The sequence below is a fragment of the Orycteropus afer genome, unplaced genomic scaffold (assembly GCF_000298275.1).
Source record: "Orycteropus afer afer isolate SDZICR_OR568_19922 unplaced genomic scaffold, OryAfe1.0 scaffold00024, whole genome shotgun sequence".
Lineage (NCBI taxonomy): Eukaryota > Metazoa > Chordata > Mammalia > Tubulidentata > Orycteropodidae > Orycteropus > Orycteropus afer.
Window position 1 is genome coordinate 1,667,318 of NW_006921611.1, and position 22,852 is coordinate 1,690,169.

The following is a 22,852-nucleotide window of genomic DNA, read 5'->3' on the forward strand; positions in this document are numbered from 1 at the left end:
AAAAGAAATGCAGTAGGTCTGTATTTTCTGATAAGGAAATATCTACAAAATATCATAAATGGAAAAAAAAATTACAGAAAAGGAAGTATAGCATTGTGCTTTTAGTGTAAGGAAAGAAAGGGAAACTAGACTTTTTTTTTTTTTTCCTGAAAGAAACCACAAAATACTATCAAGAATGGTTATTTTGGAGGAGGTGTTATTGGGGGAAAAGCTTTCTTTTTGTAACTTTTATATATATATATATTTTCTCAAGCATTTTCTAATCTTATACAACTGATTACTTCAATGTATTTATTTATTTTTAAATTTCATCTAGGACACAGGTTAATTTGGGTAAATTATAGAACGTGTATTAAGAAATGTTTTAAGTTCTTTTAAATGAAGGACTCAGAATTGAGATGTAAAGACTGTATCTTTGAGAAGTTTATGAGGGAGTAAGTTCAGGGGAGGATTTATGAAGAGGTGATTAGAAAGACTAAAATATGTTTGAAGGCAGAGGGGAAGGCTCAAGTGTGGAGGAAGAGTTTGAAGATGCAAGACCAATAGGGAATAATGAATGAGGTCAGGTCTCCATGGAGGAAGGAGAGGCTATTTCAGAGCTGTCCTGACACAGAAGGGGGGGCGGTTCTTCAAGGAACAGAGAAAAGGAAAGAAAAATGAGTGAAGGAGCAGAGGGATTTTGGCTTCTAGGAGATAGCACTTGCATAGACTGGCCTCCATTTTTTCAGCAACAAAGAGGGGCAGGTAAGAAGTAGGGATCTTGAAAAAAGTGAGCAAAGTCCAGGGTAGCAATTGTAATAAAAGTGTTATCTGGACACAGAAAATGAATAAAATAATTATTGAGCTGCAAGGAAGACCCAGGGGAGGTCACATAGCATCCATTTGTTGATGATACCAGCCCTTGTAGTTTGTGATGTCTTCCAGCAGGGCAGGTGTCTTTGTTTCCTAGTGTTGGAGTAACACAAATACTCCCAATGGGTGACTTAAATTACAGAAACTTCTTTTCTCACAGGTCAAGAGACTAAAAGTCCAAATTAAGGTCTCATTTATATCAGTTACCTTTGTAGGTAGCCCCGAACATTCCTTGGTTTTCTGACTTACAGATGACCTGCACATGGTATCTGCCTTCTCCCACCCCCATGCCATGTGTGTGTGTGTAATTACCGCTTTTTATATCTCAGATGTGATTCGATTTAGAACAGAGCTATGCTGGTATGACCTCATTAACGTAACAACAAAAACCCTATTCTCAAGTGGGATTGCATCCACAGGTTTAAGAATTAAGATTCCAACTATATTTTTGAAGAAACACAATTTGATCCATATCAACAGATTAACCCGGGTGCAGGAGTGGAGAGACCAAACAGCAAAGGGAAGGAAGCAGCAGAGTGTAAAGTTTAAGCAGTTTGGGAGTGAAGAGGGATGAGTGTTCAAATCCTGGATTTTCCCATTTCTTTCATACAAAGTCTTCAATAAGAATGAGTCTGTAATTTATCTGAAAGTACTGTGATCCTCTGTAAAATGAAATTATATATATATATATAATATTGACCTAATGGATTTTGTTGTAAGGATGAGAATAAGGTTACATCTGTAGTTCTCAGAGAATGGAGCATAAAGTGAGTGCTTGGTAATGAGTTATTCTTGTCATTAAGAACTAGTCGGGTTCAGAGAGACAGAAGGCTAACAGACTGATTAGAAAGTGGTCAAGAGCTTTGATTCTAGAGCCAGACTTCCTAGGATTGAATCCCAGCTTGACCACCTACCAATTGTGAGATTTTGGGCAAGGTAAGTGATTTTCTTGCCTCATATATATGGGGAAATTTTCACAGGGTTTTGAGGGGATTGAAATGAGCTAATAAATATAAAGTACTAGAACAGTACCTGGTATATGTTGTTATTAGCTGCTGTTGACTTGATGCAACTCGTAGGAATCCTATGTACAATCGAACAAAACACAGCTTGGTCCTTTTAGTAAGTGCTATGTAAGCTTTAGCTATTGTGATTAATTATAACAATAGAACATTCATCACCACAACAACAATAATGACATTTCCAAGGATGGGAAAGTGGAAAAGCAGAGATGATGCTTGGTTAAAGGGATGTGAAATTCCAAGCAATGCAGAGATAGTGGAAATTGCTGACCATGGCTGACCATTTAAATGCCATTTTCTGATGTGTTAGAGAAAAAAAAGTTTTGCTTCTTGATGGGAGCAAGTGCAAAGGACTCTAACAATGACTTGTGTTGCATCATATTTCAGCGTACAATGAAATGTGTTGGCATGGTCACTGTGTATTGATAGCACTGGCTGCAGGAATGGAGCTTGTTAGGAGTCTGCTTTCCGTGGAAATCCATGTGACAATTGCTGTCTCATCTTCCCTTTGTGTTGCCTCTCTCAGCCATCTCTTTGTAAATATTAATCATGTGGATTCTTTAGTAATTTACTGACTTCCTTACACCCCCCATTCAAGGCTTTTTTTTTTTTTTTTCTTTCCCCCAAGATGGGAGCAGTGTTCATTCTATAATAGCTAATGGGAGATAAAATAGAATATTCTATGTTTTGACATACACTTTCTATGTCTATGATCCTTTGTTAATTCTGTATACCTTATTCAAATCCTGTAAAGTAGATTCTGATCTACTTTAAAATTAAGTTTGCAACATAAGAACTGAGTAAATTTTCCATTAATGTAATTAATACATGGTTTAGATAAGAAGCAGGTAGAAACAGAAGGCAAACCAAGTAAACAGACCTCCTGGTTAGCTCTTTAGAAACATTGGTCCCTATAAATAACTGGTTTGATTATAACTCATAAAACCTTTACATTAATGCTTATTTCTCAAACTAGGTAATTTGAAGGGGCTTTGAAAGGTCATTTAATCCTTCTCACCAGCTTTGACCAAAAAGGTAAAATAACTACAGACTATTGTAAAGTCATGCTGTTTTTTAGAGACTTTCTGAAAGGAGATTTCACAATCACCCTCAGAAATGCAGTTAGGTTTTTTAACAACTCTCATTGAAGAAAAGGTCATTTTAATATCTAGCCAGAGTCCCAATTGCTATAATAAAAGACTACATCCTCCTTTTCAGTTCTTGTTAAGGATGGCAAAGAGTTGGTTACTAGCTTCATCATAAATGAATGGTCATTGAGCACCTACTGTGGGTCTATTCTCTTCTTATAACATCATTTTATGCATTAAAGATCACCATGAACTCACTTTATAGCTCTCTTTTCTCCAGGCCAAATGAACCCATAAACATATTCTCTCCAGGGTCCTAGTTTCCAACTCTCTATTAATCTCGGTGGCCTTTCTCTGTAGATGTCCCATATCCTTTCCCCAATAGTTCTGACTAATTTGGAATACAAGAGATTTCCTAGTAAATCATGTTTGTTTTGTTTTTAATCTGAAGGTTATACATAACATTTACTTTAATACATGATACATTCTACCAAGCTTTGCCTTAAGTTTTTGTGACCCTTGGATAGAGGAAAACATGGATGAAGGAAACAGGGAAGATGCCAGTAGCACACTGATATGTAAAGCTTCTGTGTATGAAATATAAAATCAGAGAAAAGTACCACATATCTGCAAAAGGCAGAATAGCCTGCTCAGTCACATGGTATCAACACTTTTGTTCAAAACTACTTTGAACAAACAAGCCAGCAGTGCTGTGTATGTGAGAGACCAGAGAGGTCTAAATAAACATCTATATGTATAAATGCAATTGGAAGAGAATCCTTGCTTTGTTGTTGTTGTTGTTGTTATGTGCCATCGAGTCGGCCCCGACTCATAGTGACCACTCGTTGGGTTTCCAAGGCAGTATCACTATGGAAGTAGGATTGCCCAACCTTCCTTCCGAGGAGGGGCTGGTGGGTTTGAACCGCCAGCCATCTGGTTAGCAGGCAAGCGTCTTAACCACTATGCTACCAGAGCTCCCAATCCTTGCTTTAGAGGCTCTAAAATCAACCTATGAATGTGGTTTCTTTCATACTTCTTTTCACACAGTTTGAGTCCAAGCAAGCAATCAATGAATAGTTGTGCACAATGATTTGTAAGTTTCTTTGGGAAATTATAAAAGTGTTACTGCTTTTGAAGAGTGTAAAGCAGTGAGGGAGAATAAACCAATTCATTGGCACTAGGATGATTAACAATAAAATGTATGATGGAAAATGAGTGTCAGAGACCACAGTGATAGAAGAGTTCAGAAAACAGTAGGTTGATAGGGTTTCTGACTTGTCCAGAGCAAAGTCATTCTCATGGGAGGAGGACTCCAGTCTGTCTCCAGTCTGATGGATGAGTAGACGGAGATAAGCAGGGACTAGATGCCTGGTGGGGATAAGAGGATACTTCAATGATGTATGCATAGGGCTTTCACCTGAAGACATCCATCTGGCAGGTAAATTGATCACAATTGAATTTGAGATGTACAACAATGCAGCAAAAAAGAGCTTGAGCACAGGAATGGACATGGAGAAGGCTGTGAGGCCCCCAGAGCTGACTGCACCATGTGGTCATGTTGCTAGATTGATTTTCCTGGGAAGAAGTGGCAGTAGCTTCTAACGTTCTGATAAGAGTTAAGTGTGTGTTTGTGTGCATGGATGATCACACATGTATGTGATGATTTTCATGGACACCCTTACATGTGCATATGTGTTCATACGCAAACATAAAAACAACTTTTCTCCCTTCTCCATGAACCCAAATTGGAAAATGCAGAACCAGATTTCAGATACCTATGGTGTCAGTCTTGAGCAAACATAAAGAGAGCATCCACTAAGGTTTTGCAAGCACATGGAAGTCTTATAGAGAAAGCCACTCTTATTCCCTGGAAAGAAAGATTAGAAGAGAGTGAGGCCAAGGACAAAACAGGAAAAAAACAAAGAGATGAAATGAAAGTGAGTAAACAGAGAAAAGAAAAAGGGGAAAAATAAAGAAGAGGAAAGAAGTACAGTAGCCTAACTGGAAAAATCAGAGCTCTGAGTAAGGCTGTCCCTTGAGAGAGAAACATGTAGCTTTGAGTACTTGATCCAACCTCTGTAACTGCACTTTTACTTCCACAATCTCCTCACTGACTAGTCTTCCATCGTGTTCAGTCAGGAAACAGCTACTCATCCTCACTCCCATTACACGGTTCACTCTCAACAAATGTTTGCTGGATTAAAGAAATTATTATATCGTGAGCTATTAATACTCAGAACAGATTGTTCTTGTAAAATAAATACCACTTCTATTATCTTTCTATAGAAATCGTTCTGCATTGACTCCTAGCTTTTAGATAGGTCTGCCCTACCAAGTGTCAGAATGAGCTTTATAAGGAGCAGTGCTTTTTCATACAGGTCTCTCATTCTTATTTTCCCATGCAATCCCCAAAGTCCCTCTACTCACTTTTCAAAAATTCCATAGTTTAGTATTTCATTCTCTTGACTTAAAAAGATTCCGAAAATATTCCTGGAAGAGGAAGCACTTGGAGCCATATGAAACAGTTATATCTCAGTCTGAAGGCATACCTAGGGTTTTGTCTTAAAAAGAGGACTTGCATCTGGAGACAGAAAGAGAATTCTAGTTACCTGTATAGAGAGTGGGAAAGAAGAGGACAAACTGGGAACCTAGGTGAACAAAGACAACTTTTTCCTGTTACTTAATTTTGTCTCAAGAAGTCATATCCAGTGATGTCCATTTTCAGCAGAGGTGTTTGTCCATGATTACTCTCTGGCTGCAGGCCCTTCCTTTTCTCAGTACCTGGGTAGTTCTTTGTCTCCTTGCTAACTCAGCAATGAAGCAGCTGCATTCAATACACTGTCAGGCTGTTTCTCAGTATGTGCTCAGTTGCTGAGCAGGTGTGTTCTCCCTGGATACACCTTTTGGAAGTGATTATGTCATCAGTCAATGGTGCCTAAGGAACTGGAGGGAAGGGGAGAAAAAGGCTAATTGCTCCAAAGTGCCCTCATTGCTCCTGCTACCCTGGCTTGGGGCATCTGTTGTGTTCTGTGACCTCTCTCTGCTCTTGGTAAAATGATGTTCTCTAAGGAGCTTAACTTGAAACAAATTGAGTAGAGGGAGGGTAGAATAGAAAGTGGAGTGATAGTTGTTCTGCTTCCATAGGCATAGGCAGACATTGGAACTCAGAGGCTGGCATCAGTACTCATGCCTGTTACTCTGAATGGTCTGAGAAGTTTGCCTCCATTCTTGTCCCTCTCCCATTTGGACCAATGTGAAGTCAGAGCTAAATCACACTCTATTTCTTAATATCCACCTGGGTGTTCTGGTTACTAAAATACCTGAGAAACCTCTGACCTTTCAGATACTTTTTTTTTCTGATGGTTGTGCTCTCCATGCAAATTATTTTTATGTGTTTACTGCCCGATTACTGAACTGCTTCATTTCCTTGTTCGTGCTTTCATCTGGTAGCACCTCATTTTACAGTCCACTAACTTTGTTGAAAATAAATTCACTTTACTTGTGTGGTTAGTATTACTCATTTGATAACATAACTACCATATTAGGGTGCAGTGAATGCACAGTAAGTGTCATGCAATTACAAGGTAAATATACGATGGGTTTATTTTATCCTCTAAGCCCTAACACATGGTGACATAGTAATTACCTTTGGACCTATTAAGTGTATGTACCACATAATCTCTAGGAAGATTAATTATGTAGTTAGCATTCGTTACCTTCCATTTCCACACACTTTCCAAGATTATACCTCTTTTAGGATTATGTGGTGTTAGATAAATCTCTTATGCTGAGTTGCAGTAACCATTATGAATGTGCTTCAGGAATGAAACATGCCCAGAGTATACCTACAAAACGAGTTGGAAAGCAGCTACAGCATTTTGTGGTTGGTGGGGAGACACCAAAATTCTAAATTCAAACTAACGCTCTTATTTTTGCTTTGCCCATGCATTCGATAGGATGGAGTAGGAGAGGTATGGGAGAAACAGCATGTGTCCTTCAGAGTTCAGTTCTCTTTCACAAAAAAAAAAAAAAAAGAAAAATTAAAAAGTCTTAGAATATAGCATTGAATTGATGCCAGAAAACATCCATTATAGACATACAGCACCCAGAACCACAGACCTGCATATCTCACAACAAAAATTCTCTCACAATAAGTGTATACCCTAAACTGATGTTGCCAGTGTTTTCTCAAACTAAATTATTTCTGCCAAAGTTAAAATTTATTGTTGTGAGCTCTGGTCTTCTCTCTTTTAACTTATAAATGTTTGTGTTATCGTCTCTTCCTAGGATGCCCTCTATGAATGCATGTGCCAAGGTCATATATAAGCAGAGCAGCTCACCCATATTTTGTCATTGTGTGTGGGTCTTGTGTCCTCCCTGAATAACAATAAAATGTTAAAATAATAATTAAAAAACTAGATTGCAGGTAAATATGACTTCTTTAAGAAAATAAGTAGATTGAAGAGTTTTTTTCTTAAGAGAAAAATATTATTTTCTTTGCAAAATTGATTCTCTTCAACTTCTACTAAATGGTAAACTACTTAATGCAGTTAGATACTGGACTAGCATCCCTCTAATTTATAGAACAAATTTTAGAAACATGATTATTGTGTGAAGGGGAGTACAGCTTGTGGTCAATTGCATATGTCATTTTCTCTGAGCAATACTTCCAAAAATCCAAAAACCTTTCATTTTATCTCCCAGGCTGGGTCTTTGGCTCTGTGCCAATGTTGGCCATTTAGGATTTCTTTTCTGTCTTTCAGGCATTGAGAATGCCAGCGACATTGCTTTGTACTCGGGCTTGGGCGCTGCCGTCGTGGCCGTTGCAGTCCTGGTCATTGGCGTTACCCTTTATAGACGGAGCCAGAGTGATTATGGCGTGGACGTCATTGACTCTTCTGCATTGACAGGTGGCTTCCAGACCTTCAACTTCAAAACAGTCCGTCAAGGTCAGCGGCTTAGGTCTCCCCAACACCTCATCCTCAGAGCCATAGACTACCCTCACACAGGACCCCTAGTGCTTGCCCTGTTCCTGTGTGAAGGTACCTCGTGGCACTGGGAGCCGCTGCCAAATCCTCACACATTAGGAGACCAAGTCCAATAAATTGCTCTGCTTAAGTTCTTAGGTACTGTGAAGACTAATGTAACTCAGTTTGCCATTAGGAACGTTCTCTGCCTTTGATATGTTCTGAGCTTAGGTCATCATTTTATCTTAGATTATACAACTTTCTATCTTAAGAAGACCACTTTGAGAGTGTGTATTTGATTTAGTTAGCTAAAGTAAAGATGAAGACCAACTGTTTTACCACAACCTCCCAGGTGTATATTTATTTCACTCCATAGTAGGTGGGGTTATTTTTGATACTTCTATTTTAAATGTTAATGGTATTTGGGTGATAGATGATAGGTTGTTAGCCAGGGGAACAAAAAAATAGAAATTTCCAGCCTAAATGATTCTCAGCTGTTGCCAAGTCCAATCCTTCTTTTGCTGTTGAGGAAGGAAAATCCATCACGTCACACTGCAGGGATACTCATTTTCAAAACAGAGTCACTTAATTCTCTTCTATGGACTAAATCTATTCCTGATCGCAAGGTGGGGATGAGAAATACACACCCTTTCATTTCAGAAAAAAATGAAACTCTCTCTCTTCAGCAATGAAGTTTTCTACCTTGACTCTCATCATTAATACTGTCACTTTTAGTTCTGTTTATTGTGTGTCAGTAGGGTCGATAGCAGGACAAAAAAAGGTCTTACTGCTCAGTAGTGCTTGAGCGGACAGGGTTCAGATGTGGAAACCCAAACATGCTAGAAAAACAAATTGGGAGAAGGATGGAAAAGACCAGAATGTTTTAGGCCTTGCCACTTACTTTAGGGTATGTCAGTATGAAGTGTCTGCTGGACCTCAGATAAGAACACACCACATGTATTTGAGTACATACTTTAGTATGTGTAATTTAATTAGGAATAAATCCAAAAGAATAAATTTTCATGCCACGTAAGAAACTAGAAATACATTTTCACGAAACAGTGAAACATCCACATCTTAGATCATAACACTTGAAAATACAAGAAATAGAGAAGTGAGATAGACAGCTTGATATATTGGTCTAGAAGCTATGAAGTCATGTAGATTTGAGCCTAAAATTGCTACTAAAAAAACTCACTGCCCATCAAATTGATTATGACTTATAGAGATCCTATAAGACAGAGTACAACGGCCCCATAGAGTTTCCTAGGCCATAAATCTTTATGGAAGTATCTTTCTCCCAGGGAGTGGCTGGTGCATTTGAACTGACAACCTTTTGGTTAGCAGCTAAGCACGCTAACACTCTGTCTTCGGGGCTCCTAAAATTGCTATATGACCTAGTTAATCAACTTCTACTCTGACTTTCAAATTTTACAACTATGAAATGGGGATACCAACAGCCACTTCACAGTAGTGTTGTGAGGATAAAATTATTTGGAATAATGTGGACATACCATTGGCCTATTGAAAGTGCTCAATAAACATAATGAATATAGTTCTAAAAACGGATGTTTCTTCTTATCTTACTCCAGGGTACCAATATGAAACATAAAACATTATGTAGGAGGTGAGAGTGATGGTTTCCAACTTAATTTATATTTGGGGAATGCTGACTTCTATAAGGTTAAACATCTCTTTACTTTAGGATTTCTTAAAACTTCCATGCATTATAACTTGCTAAGAGAGTATGTAGCCTTTCCAATCGTATTTAACAATTTTATTATCACTTATTTTTTTTTCACTTTTGGCCAAGGATATTAAAAAATAAATTATCTAAGGAACGATTCTTTGGTAATGTTACTCTCTCCTATATTCATTGTGAGGTTACACCTCACATTGACTATCATATGATTTTACTGTATCAGAGACTTCCCTTCTTGGGCAATAGAGCTAGTATACCAGGACACTGAACAATGAGACTTTTAAATAGGATGTCATACTTTTTGAAAATCAAGGACTTTAAAAAGTGCTTCCAAAGGGAAAATTGAGGTGACTTGGTGAAGTGCACCTGATCAAACCTGAATCAAGCCAACAGTCAACTTTCTTTAAATGCAGACCCTCTCATATGTAAATACTTATATAATCAGACATCTTACATTTAAGTGCTATCTGAGTCTAGGAAATGTTTTTGCTTCTTTGCTTCCAAAGAGATGCTAAGAGGATCTTCTAAGAACAGCCAAAAATTAAATTTCAGAAGGCAAAGGATTAGCTAAATTAAGAGACTCAGAGATACAATTGTTCACGTCTCAGTGGAAAGTCCTGTGCCAAACTTGTTTAGGATGCGGGCTTGTTCTTCAATCCGTTTCTTGCCTGGGAAGACCTTAAACAAATTTGAGCTAATAACCTGTGGTACTCAATTCTATTTTATTAAAAAGGTCCCTGATTGTGCCTGTATCTTAACACAACAGCCTCTAACATGAAAAAAATGCATCATAAAGGAGACTTTGCGTCTATAATGTTATTTCATCTCATTTTAAACCTCATCCTCTGTGATTGTGGATTCTTAGAGCATCACAATAAGAGGTGGGGAAAGTCAGGATGACAGCTTTTCTGCTGGCATTGCTACGAATTATGAAAATGGGAAAACAATAGAAGCTAATGCAATATGGTCGAAAATTACAACATTTTCAGAAATATCATACTTTGAGCATTTTTGTCAGGCCTCAAAGGAAAATTGTTTAATATGGTTTGGGTTTGAATTTGAGATATCACATTGATAGACTGATACAGGTGGAAGGTTTGGGACTGAAGATTATTTTGTTATTTATGAATAAATGAGTTTACTTCATCACAGGAAAATATCACAGCATTTTTTTTTTTTCATATTTGGCTTTGAAAAAATTGGTGAGGCCCAACAGATGACAAAGTCCAATTTCTCATGTTTTTGTAAAGATTGTGTTTTTCATTTGTTTTGTGACAGGAAGGAAGCCATTCTAAGCTGTTCCCCACATAGGATTTGTGTCCCTCAAAATGCCCATGTGGCATCCTTTCACTCTCAGAGTGATATATGCATTATCAGAGCAAATTGGCCACTCAGATGTCGAATGACTCATGAGATTCCCCGACCCTTTTGCTCTGAGGACACATCAGAGTTCCACATGAAACGTGTTGGAATCAGTGCAGCCTTAGTTATAAACAGCCCTACCTAGTCATTATGTTATGTCATCTCTTGCCATTTAAAATGAACAGATGTTATTTTTGTTCCAAACTGGATTGCAAAACATCTTTCCTTTTTTTAATTTTTTTACCTTCTCTTTGCCAGTTAAAATAATCACATAAACAATAATACTTGAGGTAGTTGCCCAAAGGAGTGCCAGAAATACTTATTTTGAAAAGACAGCATGTGCAGAACTCTGAAATTAATGATTTGAGTCAGTGGCCATCAGAAAATCCACCGTGAAACCAGAGCTTCTGAGTCCATAGTCATGTTCACTAATCACCAGCCTATGATAGCTGCACTAGTTACAAAAAGTGGGCCTGAAGAAGGAGCTCTGAGTGGAGCAGCTGATAGTCATACACATTGTTCTGTAATTAGTAGAGGAAGATATAAAAGGAGTAACAGAGATGCCTTTTAGTTTCTGAGTGATAGATTTTTTTTTTCTTTCTAACTAGGTAACTCCCTGCTTCTGAATTCCTCCATGCAACCAGACCTGACAGTGAGTCGAACATACAGTGGGCCCATCTGCCTACAGGACCCTTTGGACAAGGAACTCATGACAGAGTCGTCACTCTTTAACCCTTTGTCAGACATCAAAGTCAAAGTCCAGAGCTCATTCATGGTTTCCCTGGGAGTGTCTGAGAGGGCTGAGTACCATGGAAAGAATCACTCTGGGACATTCCCCCATGGAAACAATCGCAGCTTTACTACAATGCATCCCAGAAACAAAACACCGTACATCCAAAATTTATCATCACTCCCTACAAGGACAGAACTAAGGACAACTGGTGTCTTTGGGCATTTAGGGGGGCGCTTAGTAATGCCAAATACAGGTGAGTGATAAGTGTGTATGTGTGTATTTTCTAGCATTTGTGTAAACATTTTATATTTGCAGAGTTCTGTCCCATCAGAACCATGTTATGGTGTTTACTGTTCCCTTGTCAGAGCTACGAACACCCCGGCTCCATCAGTTCACTATATTTACACAGAAAACCAGATCTAACACTGAGATTAGACTTTTTCAATCTTCATCTCAGCATAGACTGAACAATCCATTTGATAGCCAGTTAGAGTTGATAGCCATATTCGCTCAAAAAGTTTGGGTTGTTTCCCAAGTCTTAAACACCTTTGAAATACATTTCCAATAACATAAGCAAGCACTGAAAACATTCTTTGACCTAGCCCAAGGCCAGTACTTCTAAGTACCATATTTATACCCAAGCATGATGGATGCAAAAGAGCTCTGGTGGCCCAGTGCCTAAGGCATTTGATTGCTAACCAGAAGGTTGGCAGTTCAAACCCACCAGCCACTCCTCAGAAGGAAGACTGGGCAATCTATTTCTGTAAAGATTTACTGTTTTGGAAATCAAAAAGGGGGTTGCTGTGAGTCAGAATCAACTCGAATGCAATGAGTATATATATATGTATATATATATATATATATATGCATATTTTTATTTATTTATTTATTTTTCTGGTATGATGTATGCATTAGTAGATAATTTAGTGAAATGATACTTAGAGCATACTTTTATCAGTAACTGACCTAATCATTACTGTCAGTGTCCATGTTGTTGTTGTTGTTATGTGCCGTCGAGTCGGCCCCGACTCATAGCGACCCCTCCTTGGGTTTCCAAGGCAGTTATCACTACGGAAGTAGGATTGCCCAACCTTCCTTCCGAGGAGTGGCTGGTGGGTTTGAACCGCCAGCCGTCTGGTTAGCAGGCAAGTGTCTTAGCCACTATGCTACCAGAGCTCCCGTCAGTGTCCATAGACCTAGCTATAATGCTACTTTATGATGGATAATGATAAGGATTTAAACTTCAGTTTCAGGACTATACCATAAACACAAGTAGTGTTTTTTTTTTTTTTCCTTTTGGTTGTGAGAGAGACAATCTTCTTGATGCTTTGTCAGGATATTTAAGATGTCCAGACCAAATCACTTTTAAAAATGACACTCTATCTATGGATTAGTCTTCAGAGTTCCATCTGAGACCTGACAGGATGACAGAAGGGGTCAATATCTTCCCTTATTTCTGAGCAATGAGTAGTAAGTAGTGAACTGAATCATCAGTCTGTTGACTGCTAAGAGGAAAAAAAGTCCACAAATGTTATTAAGCAATAAGTTAGCACCAAATCATGACCTTTAGGGATCTATTCCTTGGCATAGTAGAGCTAATGAACCTCTCCAAATCTAACATTTTATGCTGCTAAATAGAATCTGTAATAGGAGTAGTTTAATGCTACTATTTTAGCTAGATTATCCATCTAGTAGCTTGGTGATTTGAGACGAAAATATATTTTAAGTTGATGAATGTTGTTTTGTTCTTCGAGATCAATCCCTTCCTTGCAAACTCCATTTCAGGCAACTATCCCACTCAATCAGTCCTGACAATGATTTTGTTTTCTAAGTTTCCAGTTCTCTAAATCTTCCTCAGTCATTGTTTTAGGACATGGTAGAGATTTTCATTTATATATGTCTGAGTGTCTATGAATGATGCAATCCTCCTTGGTGATAAGTAACAATCTCATTGCAAAATGAGTCATTCATCCATGTTTACCAACTACCCTGCATGCAAGAATCCGTAAACAAGGAGCATACATTGTGAAAAAAGAAAAGTAAAAGACACAACTCCTGCCATCTCAGAGAGAATACGGTAAAGACACCAGAATCATATAAAGATGTACATTGAATTATTGTGCATTTATCTCATCCTCATTTTCTAGCTCAGTGCCACACATATAGGATACTCTCATAGTTATTGGATGAATGAATTGGTCAGCACACATCTTTTTTCTAATCCTCATTTACATACATCCTCATTTACACACATGTGGAGGGAGTGCCAAGATCAACCCATTCATTGGTTTCATGTTAATCAAAGAAAATGAGTAGATGAATCATGATGAACCAGAGATGTTCTTCCTCCCCTCTGGCCTAAGAAGCACTCATGTGAAAATAAAAAATTCCAATAGTGTTTTCAGTGCTTCCCAAACAGATCCTCTGTGGAAGGAGCACTTTCCAAGAACCTAACAATACTGGACAACACTGAAGCTGTTCACTGAGAATGATTTTGAGGAAAAATAAGTGTGGGGAATTGAAACATATGCTCAGTGATTTGCAGGACATAAATGCAAAATATGCCCTAGGGAGCTAAAGTGTAAAGAAAACAAGGCACAGAAATTAGGTTGTTATAACGCCATACATGGAAAATTGTCATATGGTGTTTGGCAATGATTTCTTAAAAAGATCAGAGTGGTCCCCACACTTTGGAGATCACTTGGGTTGCAAAATGTGAAATCAGGAGCTCCAACAAGTGGTTCTGTTGTTGTGCCACATAAAAGGCTGTCAGGGTAGCAGGTGTAGTTTGGGAGAATTTATTTTTTCTTTAATCAGAAATAACTGGTGAATGACGTATTAAAAATGGATACTTCTTTAGGGGACCATAGGCATAATGCTTTCCTACAGTGCCTCTCATTCTTCATAAAATATAACTTGCTGCCACCATTACCGCCCCCATGACCCTGTGTTGGACTACCTGTAATTTCCACCAACAATGTCCATAGTTAACTAGGAAGAGAGAGTATACGAAAAGGATAATAATACAATTTCTTATTGAAGGAAAAAATAAATAGTTTAAAGATCCAATGATCCTGTTGATTCAGGCTGAATTTAGGAGTATTATGAACAATGTTTCATTCTAAACATAGGGAATTAAGCTGACTTGACAAGAATGAGAGGTGATCTGCTCTACAAATAGCACTTTCTCAAATGTCCACACACATATTTCTTCCTATTTGTTCTGGGAGATGATCGTCAGGCTCTGATGATCTACAGAAGAAAGTTTGTCTCAGAAATCATGTTTTTACTACAGATTTTGAATCCATTCATTCATTTATTCATTGTATATTTATTGAGTGCCTACTAAGTATTGCTGATGTAAAATGGCATTATAGTTTTATGATAGTCTCCGGTGCTTCTCTATCTGAAGAATAAGGACTGAATGTCTCTATATAAGAGCCTAAAAAGAGAGGCAGCAGAAAGGATGTGCTATTTCAAACTCAGAGTGCAGACAAAATGTCCAGGGTATGTATTCAGTCTGTTGCCCATACACACAGAATATCCTGTGCATTACAACTTCTGCTTAACAGCAGGAAAGGAAGTAATAATAGAGACCACTTCATTTGGCATCCACATTTAAAGAAGACTAGGAGCTCTGGTGGCGTAGTGCCTAAGGCACTTGACTACTAACCAGAAGGCTGGCAGTTCCAACCCACCAGCCACTCCTCAGAAGGAAGGTTGGGCAATCTACTTCCGTAGTGATACTGCCTTGGAAACCCAAGGAGGGGTCGCTATGAGTTGGGCCCAACTCAACAGCAAATAATAACAATAACAGGAAACAGAAGGAGGAGCTTAATAGGAGGTCCCTAATTATGGCAATTGCAGTTCTTCTATATGGGTTTTGGTTTGGTATATTGACATTAAGGTTCAGAATATAAATGGATCTCCTTGCTGAAAGGCTGTAAGAAAGATTTAAATGTACCTCATTCTTAGTGTAGTGAAAGATACTGATGATAACTGGTATGTTACTGAATAATGCTCATAAATATGAATCACAAATAACTTACTTTGCAATGAGTTTTGGATTCTTTGCCTCTATAGCAGCTAACAGGCACATAGCAGGAGCTCAGTAAAGGCTGCCCTCTCTAGATTTAAATTATCATCAGCAACCTGAAAGCTTTCTGTGCAATTACATTACCTCTAATGAAAAGATAATGGATGAGAGGCTCATTATTCAAAGAATAGGAGGATGCCCTGAGATTTTATTTTGTAAAGATCTTACTGTGTCTCTATTTTGTTTCTTCTTATATACAAGATGCTACAAAGAAAACCCCTGCCCTATCTCAACTTTTCTGTCTTGGGCAAAGTGAAATATTTACTTCATAGCATTCATAAGGAGAGAAGGGACATTTTAAATGCAGCAGTATGTGGTTTCCTGTGCCTGCTCTCACTGCATTATATGATTTTACTGAAATAAGGTGTTTTGGTTGCTTTCTGTCTCCCTAACAGAAATACCACAGGTGGATGTCTTTAACAAACAGGAGCTTATTCTCTTGCAGTTTTGAGGCTAAAAGTCTAAGTTCAAAGTGCCAAGCTCTAGAGGCTGGGTGAAAGCCCCTTGAACTTGGGCTTCAGCTCTGCTTCTTGTTCCTAGACCACTGTAGCTAGAGGTGTCTCTTTATTCAAGCAATGCTGGCCACTTAGCCTAACAAGCCCAAGGTCAACAAATAAAATGGCACAGTCCCAATATGACCACACAACATGGCAGGCCACTAGTTCAAGTCCAGACACAGTCCCAAGATCGGCAGGAAACATGATAGGCTGTTAAATAAAGACTTGGCTACATGCAGGGTCCAAGCATGCCAAAAAGCTGTTGATCTTTCTCAACATTTCTCCTTATATACTGGAAGCAGACCACATCCCTAAGGAAGCTGAGTAACTGCTCCAGTAGATTCCACCATGGAGCTGATTGCCCATCTCACCATGGAAATAACTATATTCAGCTGTCCAGCCACTCAAAACCAGGCCAAGTTGACATGTAACCTTAACTACCACATAAGCCTATTGGATTTTTGTTTTCAATTTGATATTGGCATGAAAATTGTTAAGTCACCTCTAACCTTAGCCCTTTCTAGCCTCTGTTTGCAAATTTAGGGCCAACTACTAGCTACACAACAACGTATTAAGCCCCTAAGCTTATCAGTTGCTCTTTCTTTTTCCAGTTCCCTGGACAAAATGCAGTGCTGCATTGATCAGTTCCCTACACTTACTCCCAAATACACAATTTTTAAGACTATTTTTATCCCAGGTTCTACCAAAGTGTTAGAATGCTCACCCATCATCTCAGGTTTCTTTTCAAGAAATGAATGGGTAGAGACAAGATAGAGAAATTCATTTTTAAAATCTGAAGTGGACTAACTAACTAATGCATGACAAACTCTTTTTTCCTCAGCTATGCTTGAAAGTGATTGACTTAGGGCACGTGATCTTTGAAAGACCTAAAAATAAAGATTTAAAGTGAAATTCTAATTTGAACACTCAGTTAAATAATATCCTCCTCTTTGTGTCACTATTATGCAAAAAATGCAACCACTGCCATGGAGTTGGATCCTTAGAGAATAATATTTACCCTGTAATTATTTTGGACTTTATAAAATTTCCAAGAATTGGAATGTCATGAATTTCTGTGAGGAGGTCTTTTCTGTGACCATTAAAATGTCTTAAGGTGCTTCAAGATAATTGGAAAATTTATAAATAATCTTTTGGCTTTTTGTTTTGTTTTGTTTTGTTTTGTTTTAGGGGTGAGTTTACTCATACCACATGGCGCCATCCCTGAGGAGAATTCTTGGGAGATATATATGTCTATAAACCAAGGTGAACCCAGGTGAGAGATCTAGAAGAATGATATATTAATGACATCTTTACTATGGAATGGAACTTCTACAGGAAATGTGAAGTTATTAAAATAAAAAAAAAAAAATGAACCAAACACACTGCCATAGAGTCAGGTCCGACTCATAGCGACCCCTCCTTGGGTTTTCAAGGCAGTATCACTACGGAAATAGATTGTCCAACCTTCCTTCTGAGGAGTGGCTGGTAGGTTTGAACTGCCAGCCTTCTGGTTAGCAGCCAAATGCCTTAGGCACTATGTAAGGAGACATAAAAGTTTATAAGTGAGATAGAGAGCAACAGCTTGACTACACAGGGGGAAAAAAAAAGACGGTTTCAATACTATTGGTTAAAATGAAAACATGCATGTTGTTTTTGTTGTTGTTACATATGCTGTTGAATCAATTCCAATTCATAGTAACCCTATAAACCCACTGTCGTCAATGGGTTTGATTCTGACTCAAGGAAACCCTACAGGAAAGAGTAGAACTGCCCCACAGGATTTCCAAGGCTGTAAATATTTAAGGAAGCAGACAGCCACATCATTATCCCATAGAGCAGCTGAGGGGTTCAAACCACTGATGTTTCCATTAGTAGGGGAGTGCTTTAAGCACTGTGCCACCAGGACTTATTACTGATCCTGTAAGACAGAGCAGAATAGCCCCATAGGCTTTTCTAGGCTGAAATGTTTATGGGAGCAGTTTCTCAGGTCTTCGCTTACATCAGGGCAGCTGGTGAGTTTGAACCACTGACCTTTTAGTTTGGAGCCAATTATGTAACCATTGCACCACCAGGGCTCCTAACACATGCATAACACCAGCATCTAAACAACAGATGTGAACATAGAGCCGTTAACTGGCAGACAAGTCAGAAGCAGGGCCTTTCTATAAACACTGATTTCTTCCCGTATTCTTCTGCCCACAAGGAAAAAAGAAAATGATCCCTAGGAGCACCTGTGATGCTAGGCATTATGCAAATATATACATTGATGTCCTGTCCCTCTTTTAGGTCAACAGAAGACATGTTATAGACTAAAGAACTATTTATTAGGCAATTTTCCTCAAAGCAAAAATATGGTCTGAGCTTCAGTAGCTTTCAGATCTGACAAATTTCTGCAGCATTAAATTCAGTTACACAATCAATTATAAATCTTGCTACATACTCTTAAAATGAAAGTAGTTGGTTGTTTTCTTAGTACAACTATAATATTTATGGAAATGTTGCCTTTCTCTACATAAAACAAATCTATCCTCTTTGGAAAGCATTTTTTGTCATAGACTGGATAAATACCTTGGGCATTTTCAGTCATACATAGCATCTTGATTGTTTTAGAATAGATTTTCTGTTGTTAGAAAAAAAAAAAAAAAAAAAACCATGAAAGATACACATGGAAGGAAAAACAGCCAGGGAAACAGATGGTTCAGATGGTTTTAACAGATTTAGGTAGCTATTTCTATTAAAAAAAAAAAAAAAAAATGATACCTAATGGTTTTAACTTCTGCTCTTCAGGGCTCGAGAGTGGTGGAAAGAAAGTTTCTGCCAGCTGATTGTAGAGTAAGGCTTTTGGGGGATCAATCGGTCTGCTGTTACATATTGGGTTCCCATGCCGTTTCCTTAGTCAGCAAAGCTAGTCTTTTCCCTGTGCAACTGAAAAAGTGCTGGTGTCTACATATCTCTATTTGGCAAAAGGGAGAAAATCAAAGCTCAGAGAGGTTTGTAGAGTTTACGCAAACTATCAGATAAGTTGTTGTTGTTGTTGTTGTTATGTGCTGTTGAGTCGGACCTGACTCATAGCGACCCCTTCTTGGGATAAGTTAGTCAAAACTAAACCAAACCAAAGTCACTGCTGTCAAGTTGGATCTGACTCATAGCGACCTATCCTTGGGTTTCCAAAGTGGTACCACTACAGAAGTAGATTGTCCAACCTTCCACCCGAGGAATGGCTGGTGGGTTTGAACCTCCAGGCTTCTGGTTAGTTAAATGCCTTAGGCACTACACCACCAGAGAGAGTTCCTTGAGTAAGAGCTATCTATTTGTTATCCTTTGTTTTAAAATTAAGTCCATGCTTTTAAATCATTCTACAAAAGTCCTGTCACAGCCTTCTGCACATCTCATCTTGATATCCTTCTTTCTTCATTGCTATTGATCCAGCTAGCCTTCCTTCAGTTCCTTCCTCTCATATTCATTACCAGTGTCTTCTACCTCATTTTGTAAAAACCAACCTACGGCTATTTCCCATTTTCACATACATCTAATTTATAATTTATCCTAATCCCTGTCTTTTACTAGAAGATCCTTCTTAGAAGGGCAGAGTTAAAATATGCTAAAGGCATCAAATATGTAAGGACTTAAGTAATAAAATGACTTAAAAATATAATAAAGGAATGATCATTTGACATCAAGAAATTAATTGTAAAATAACAAAACCAATACCCACTGCCATCAATTTGATTCTGACTCATAGTGACCCTATAGGACAGAGTAGAACTGCCCATAGGATTTCCAAGGCTGTAAACTTTTACAGAAGCAGATTGCCTCATCTTACTCCCACAGAGTGGTTGGTGGATTCAAACTGCCAGCCTTTTGGTTAACAGCCTAATGCTTTAATCACTATACCACCAAAAGTAAAAACACAAACTCACTGACATCAAGTCAATTCTGACTCATAGTGACCCCTGTTGGGTTTCTGAAGTGGTCTGACTCATAGTGACTCCTATTGGGTTACTGACTTGGTAAATCTTTACAGAAGTAGATTGCCCCATCTTCTCAGACCTCCTTAATTATAAAACAGGAGGGGAAAATACAAAAGAACTCATCAAAGCCCACAGACTTTTAAAGACAGTTGACCAAATGTCATTATGCCCGGGACTGTCTCTAAATTTGTATATCCCAGGTTAAACCAATTTAATTTAATCATCTATACCCATCTATGCTCATCCTTACTGTCTAAAAAGGTAGAAGGAAATAGGAACCATTTATCTAAGACTTTAGACTTATAAGGTATACATTTTCCTATATAAGACATTGAAATTAAAATTATTGATCATCCTGTTTTTGGCACATTGCTGAATCTGTCCCAGATACTCTTATCTCCTAAGAAAATGACCAGTCCTTGGGCTTCAGACCATTCTGTCTTCCTTGGAAATCCTCTCTCCCTTTTCATTAACTCTCAATTACTCACAAAAACTTAAAAATAGAAAATGTCTTTCTGCTCTTTTTTTTTACACTAGGGTGATTTTCTGTCTCTGCCAGGATGCTGCTTGGACCTGAGTACTTCAGTTTTTAATCCTATGATTAATCAGAAAAAGGCCATTTAATAGCTAGTTAGCATCATCATTTCTTTATAATGTCCCTTGAAAATTCATTTTCATTCTACACTGTATATTCTGTCATTCTGAACTTGTGCTCAGGGTAAGACCCATTTTCTTCTAAGTCCTCAGAGCTGGAACAGCACCACTAGGTCACTTTAATCCTTGCCTTTGGGACTGCTATGTTTCCCTACTTTTATTTTATAGGTGTCAATTGGATTTACTGACTCCTCATCACCTCTGTACACACAGAATATGGTAGGACCTTCCAAATAATGTCTTCATACTTTAAGATTGTTCCATTTTCCTATGGATGATATATTTCTATTGCTATTTCTAAGTTACTTCCCTAGTGTGGCAGAGTGATGATTTAATGGAACTGTAACTGTTATCATTGATCCAAATTCTGTACTAGAGTCTCAGGGACATGGTCATGTAGAATGAATCAAACACTCACAACAACCCCTTGTATTCAAATGCTTTCAGATGCATATACTTTGATATTTTGGTAAGCTTAACATGAAGTTGTTCAACGCCTGAATTGAATGTACCCTGTCTCTCTCAGGGGATCCTGCTTGCATTCCTAGTAAGCCTGAAAGAGGACACTGTACTTTGCATTAACTGAAAGGACATCAGTTTTCTTTCTCAAAAGTCCTTTCTCTGTACATTTTCAGACTTGAACATCTATCATAATGAATCCTGACAACTTCCCCCAGCAGTCTGGACCTTTGCTTGATCATAATATTTAGGAAGTTATCTCTGCTGACTTTTTTGTGCACACACACACACACACACACACGTTTGTGTGTATACATATGTATGTCTGAATATATGTATTTATATATATACATTAAATTGCTAAAATAGGACTTTGCAACTTTGGAAAAGTAATAATTGTTCATCTCTGTATCATGCAATTTACAAAATGTATTCAAATCCATTTGACTCATTAAGTATCCACAATAACATGTGAGGAAGAGGATTTTATACCAGTTGTGGAGATAAGGGAAAATAACAAAACACTAAAAAAGTCAATAAGCTAAACTGCTTTCCCAAGAGCATGTTACTTAATGACAAAGCTGGGATTTGAACTCAGGATATCTGCCTCCAATTCTAGTGATCATATACTAAATGATCCCATGAGTTAATCAAAAGGGAGAGAGGATTGCCAAGGAAGATGGAGTGATCTGCAGCCCAATAACTGGTCATTTTCTTAGGAAATAAGAGTAGAGTATCTGGGACAGAACAGCAATGCGCAAAAAACAAGTTCAACAACAATTTTATTTTAATTTATATATATGTAAAAAAAAATATAGATATATTTGTTGTTGTTATATGCCATTGAGTCAGACCCGACTCATAATGACCCCTCCTTGGGTTTCTAAGGCAGTATCACTAAGGAAGTAGATTGCCCAACCTTCCAAGGAGTGGCTGGTGGGTTTGAACCTATTGAACCTATATATATACTTTGATTTTTTGTATATCCCAGGTTAAACCAATTTAATTTAATCATCTATACCCACCATATATATATATAAATGTATACCTTACAAGTTTAGACCCAGCTTCCTTTATCACAGGCCTTTGGAGGGGAGGAAACCAGAAGTGATAATTTGCAAAATGCCTGTACCAGTTCCCAAACTTTAAATTGTGAGATATGTAGTTTTCACTTTTTTTTTTTTTTTGGCATTTCCAAATACTTTATGATGATGATGATGATGATGATTTGGGTGAAGATTTACAGAGCAAATTCACTTTCCAAACAGCAGTTTACATATACTTTGTCTCATGACATTGACCACAGTTTACCACAATGCAACAGCTCCCCTCCCGCTTCCTCCCTATAGTTACCTCCTCCCAGTGTCTATCCCTCCATGGACTCCTGCCCCCAAAGCTGTCTTCCTGTGCATAGGCAGCCCTTCTTTCTCAATGATTGTTCTCTCCAAG

At 38.1% G+C, this 22,852-nt stretch overlaps 1 protein-coding gene across 1 annotated transcript in view; it reads left to right on the forward strand.

Moving 5' to 3' along the window:
• The window catches only part of UNC5D (unc-5 netrin receptor D), a 438,337-nt gene that overhangs the window by 312,996 nt on the left and 102,489 nt on the right, over nucleotides 1-22,852 (forward strand). Inside the window, exons 10-13 of the mRNA XM_042783659.1 lie at nucleotides 6,919-6,933; nucleotides 7,726-7,911; nucleotides 11,602-11,979; nucleotides 17,508-17,592. Coding sequence (XP_042639593.1) covers nucleotides 6,919-6,933; nucleotides 7,726-7,911; nucleotides 11,602-11,979; nucleotides 17,508-17,592 — 664 coding nt within the window. The remainder of the gene's footprint in view (nucleotides 1-6,918; nucleotides 6,934-7,725; nucleotides 7,912-11,601; nucleotides 11,980-17,507; nucleotides 17,593-22,852) is intronic.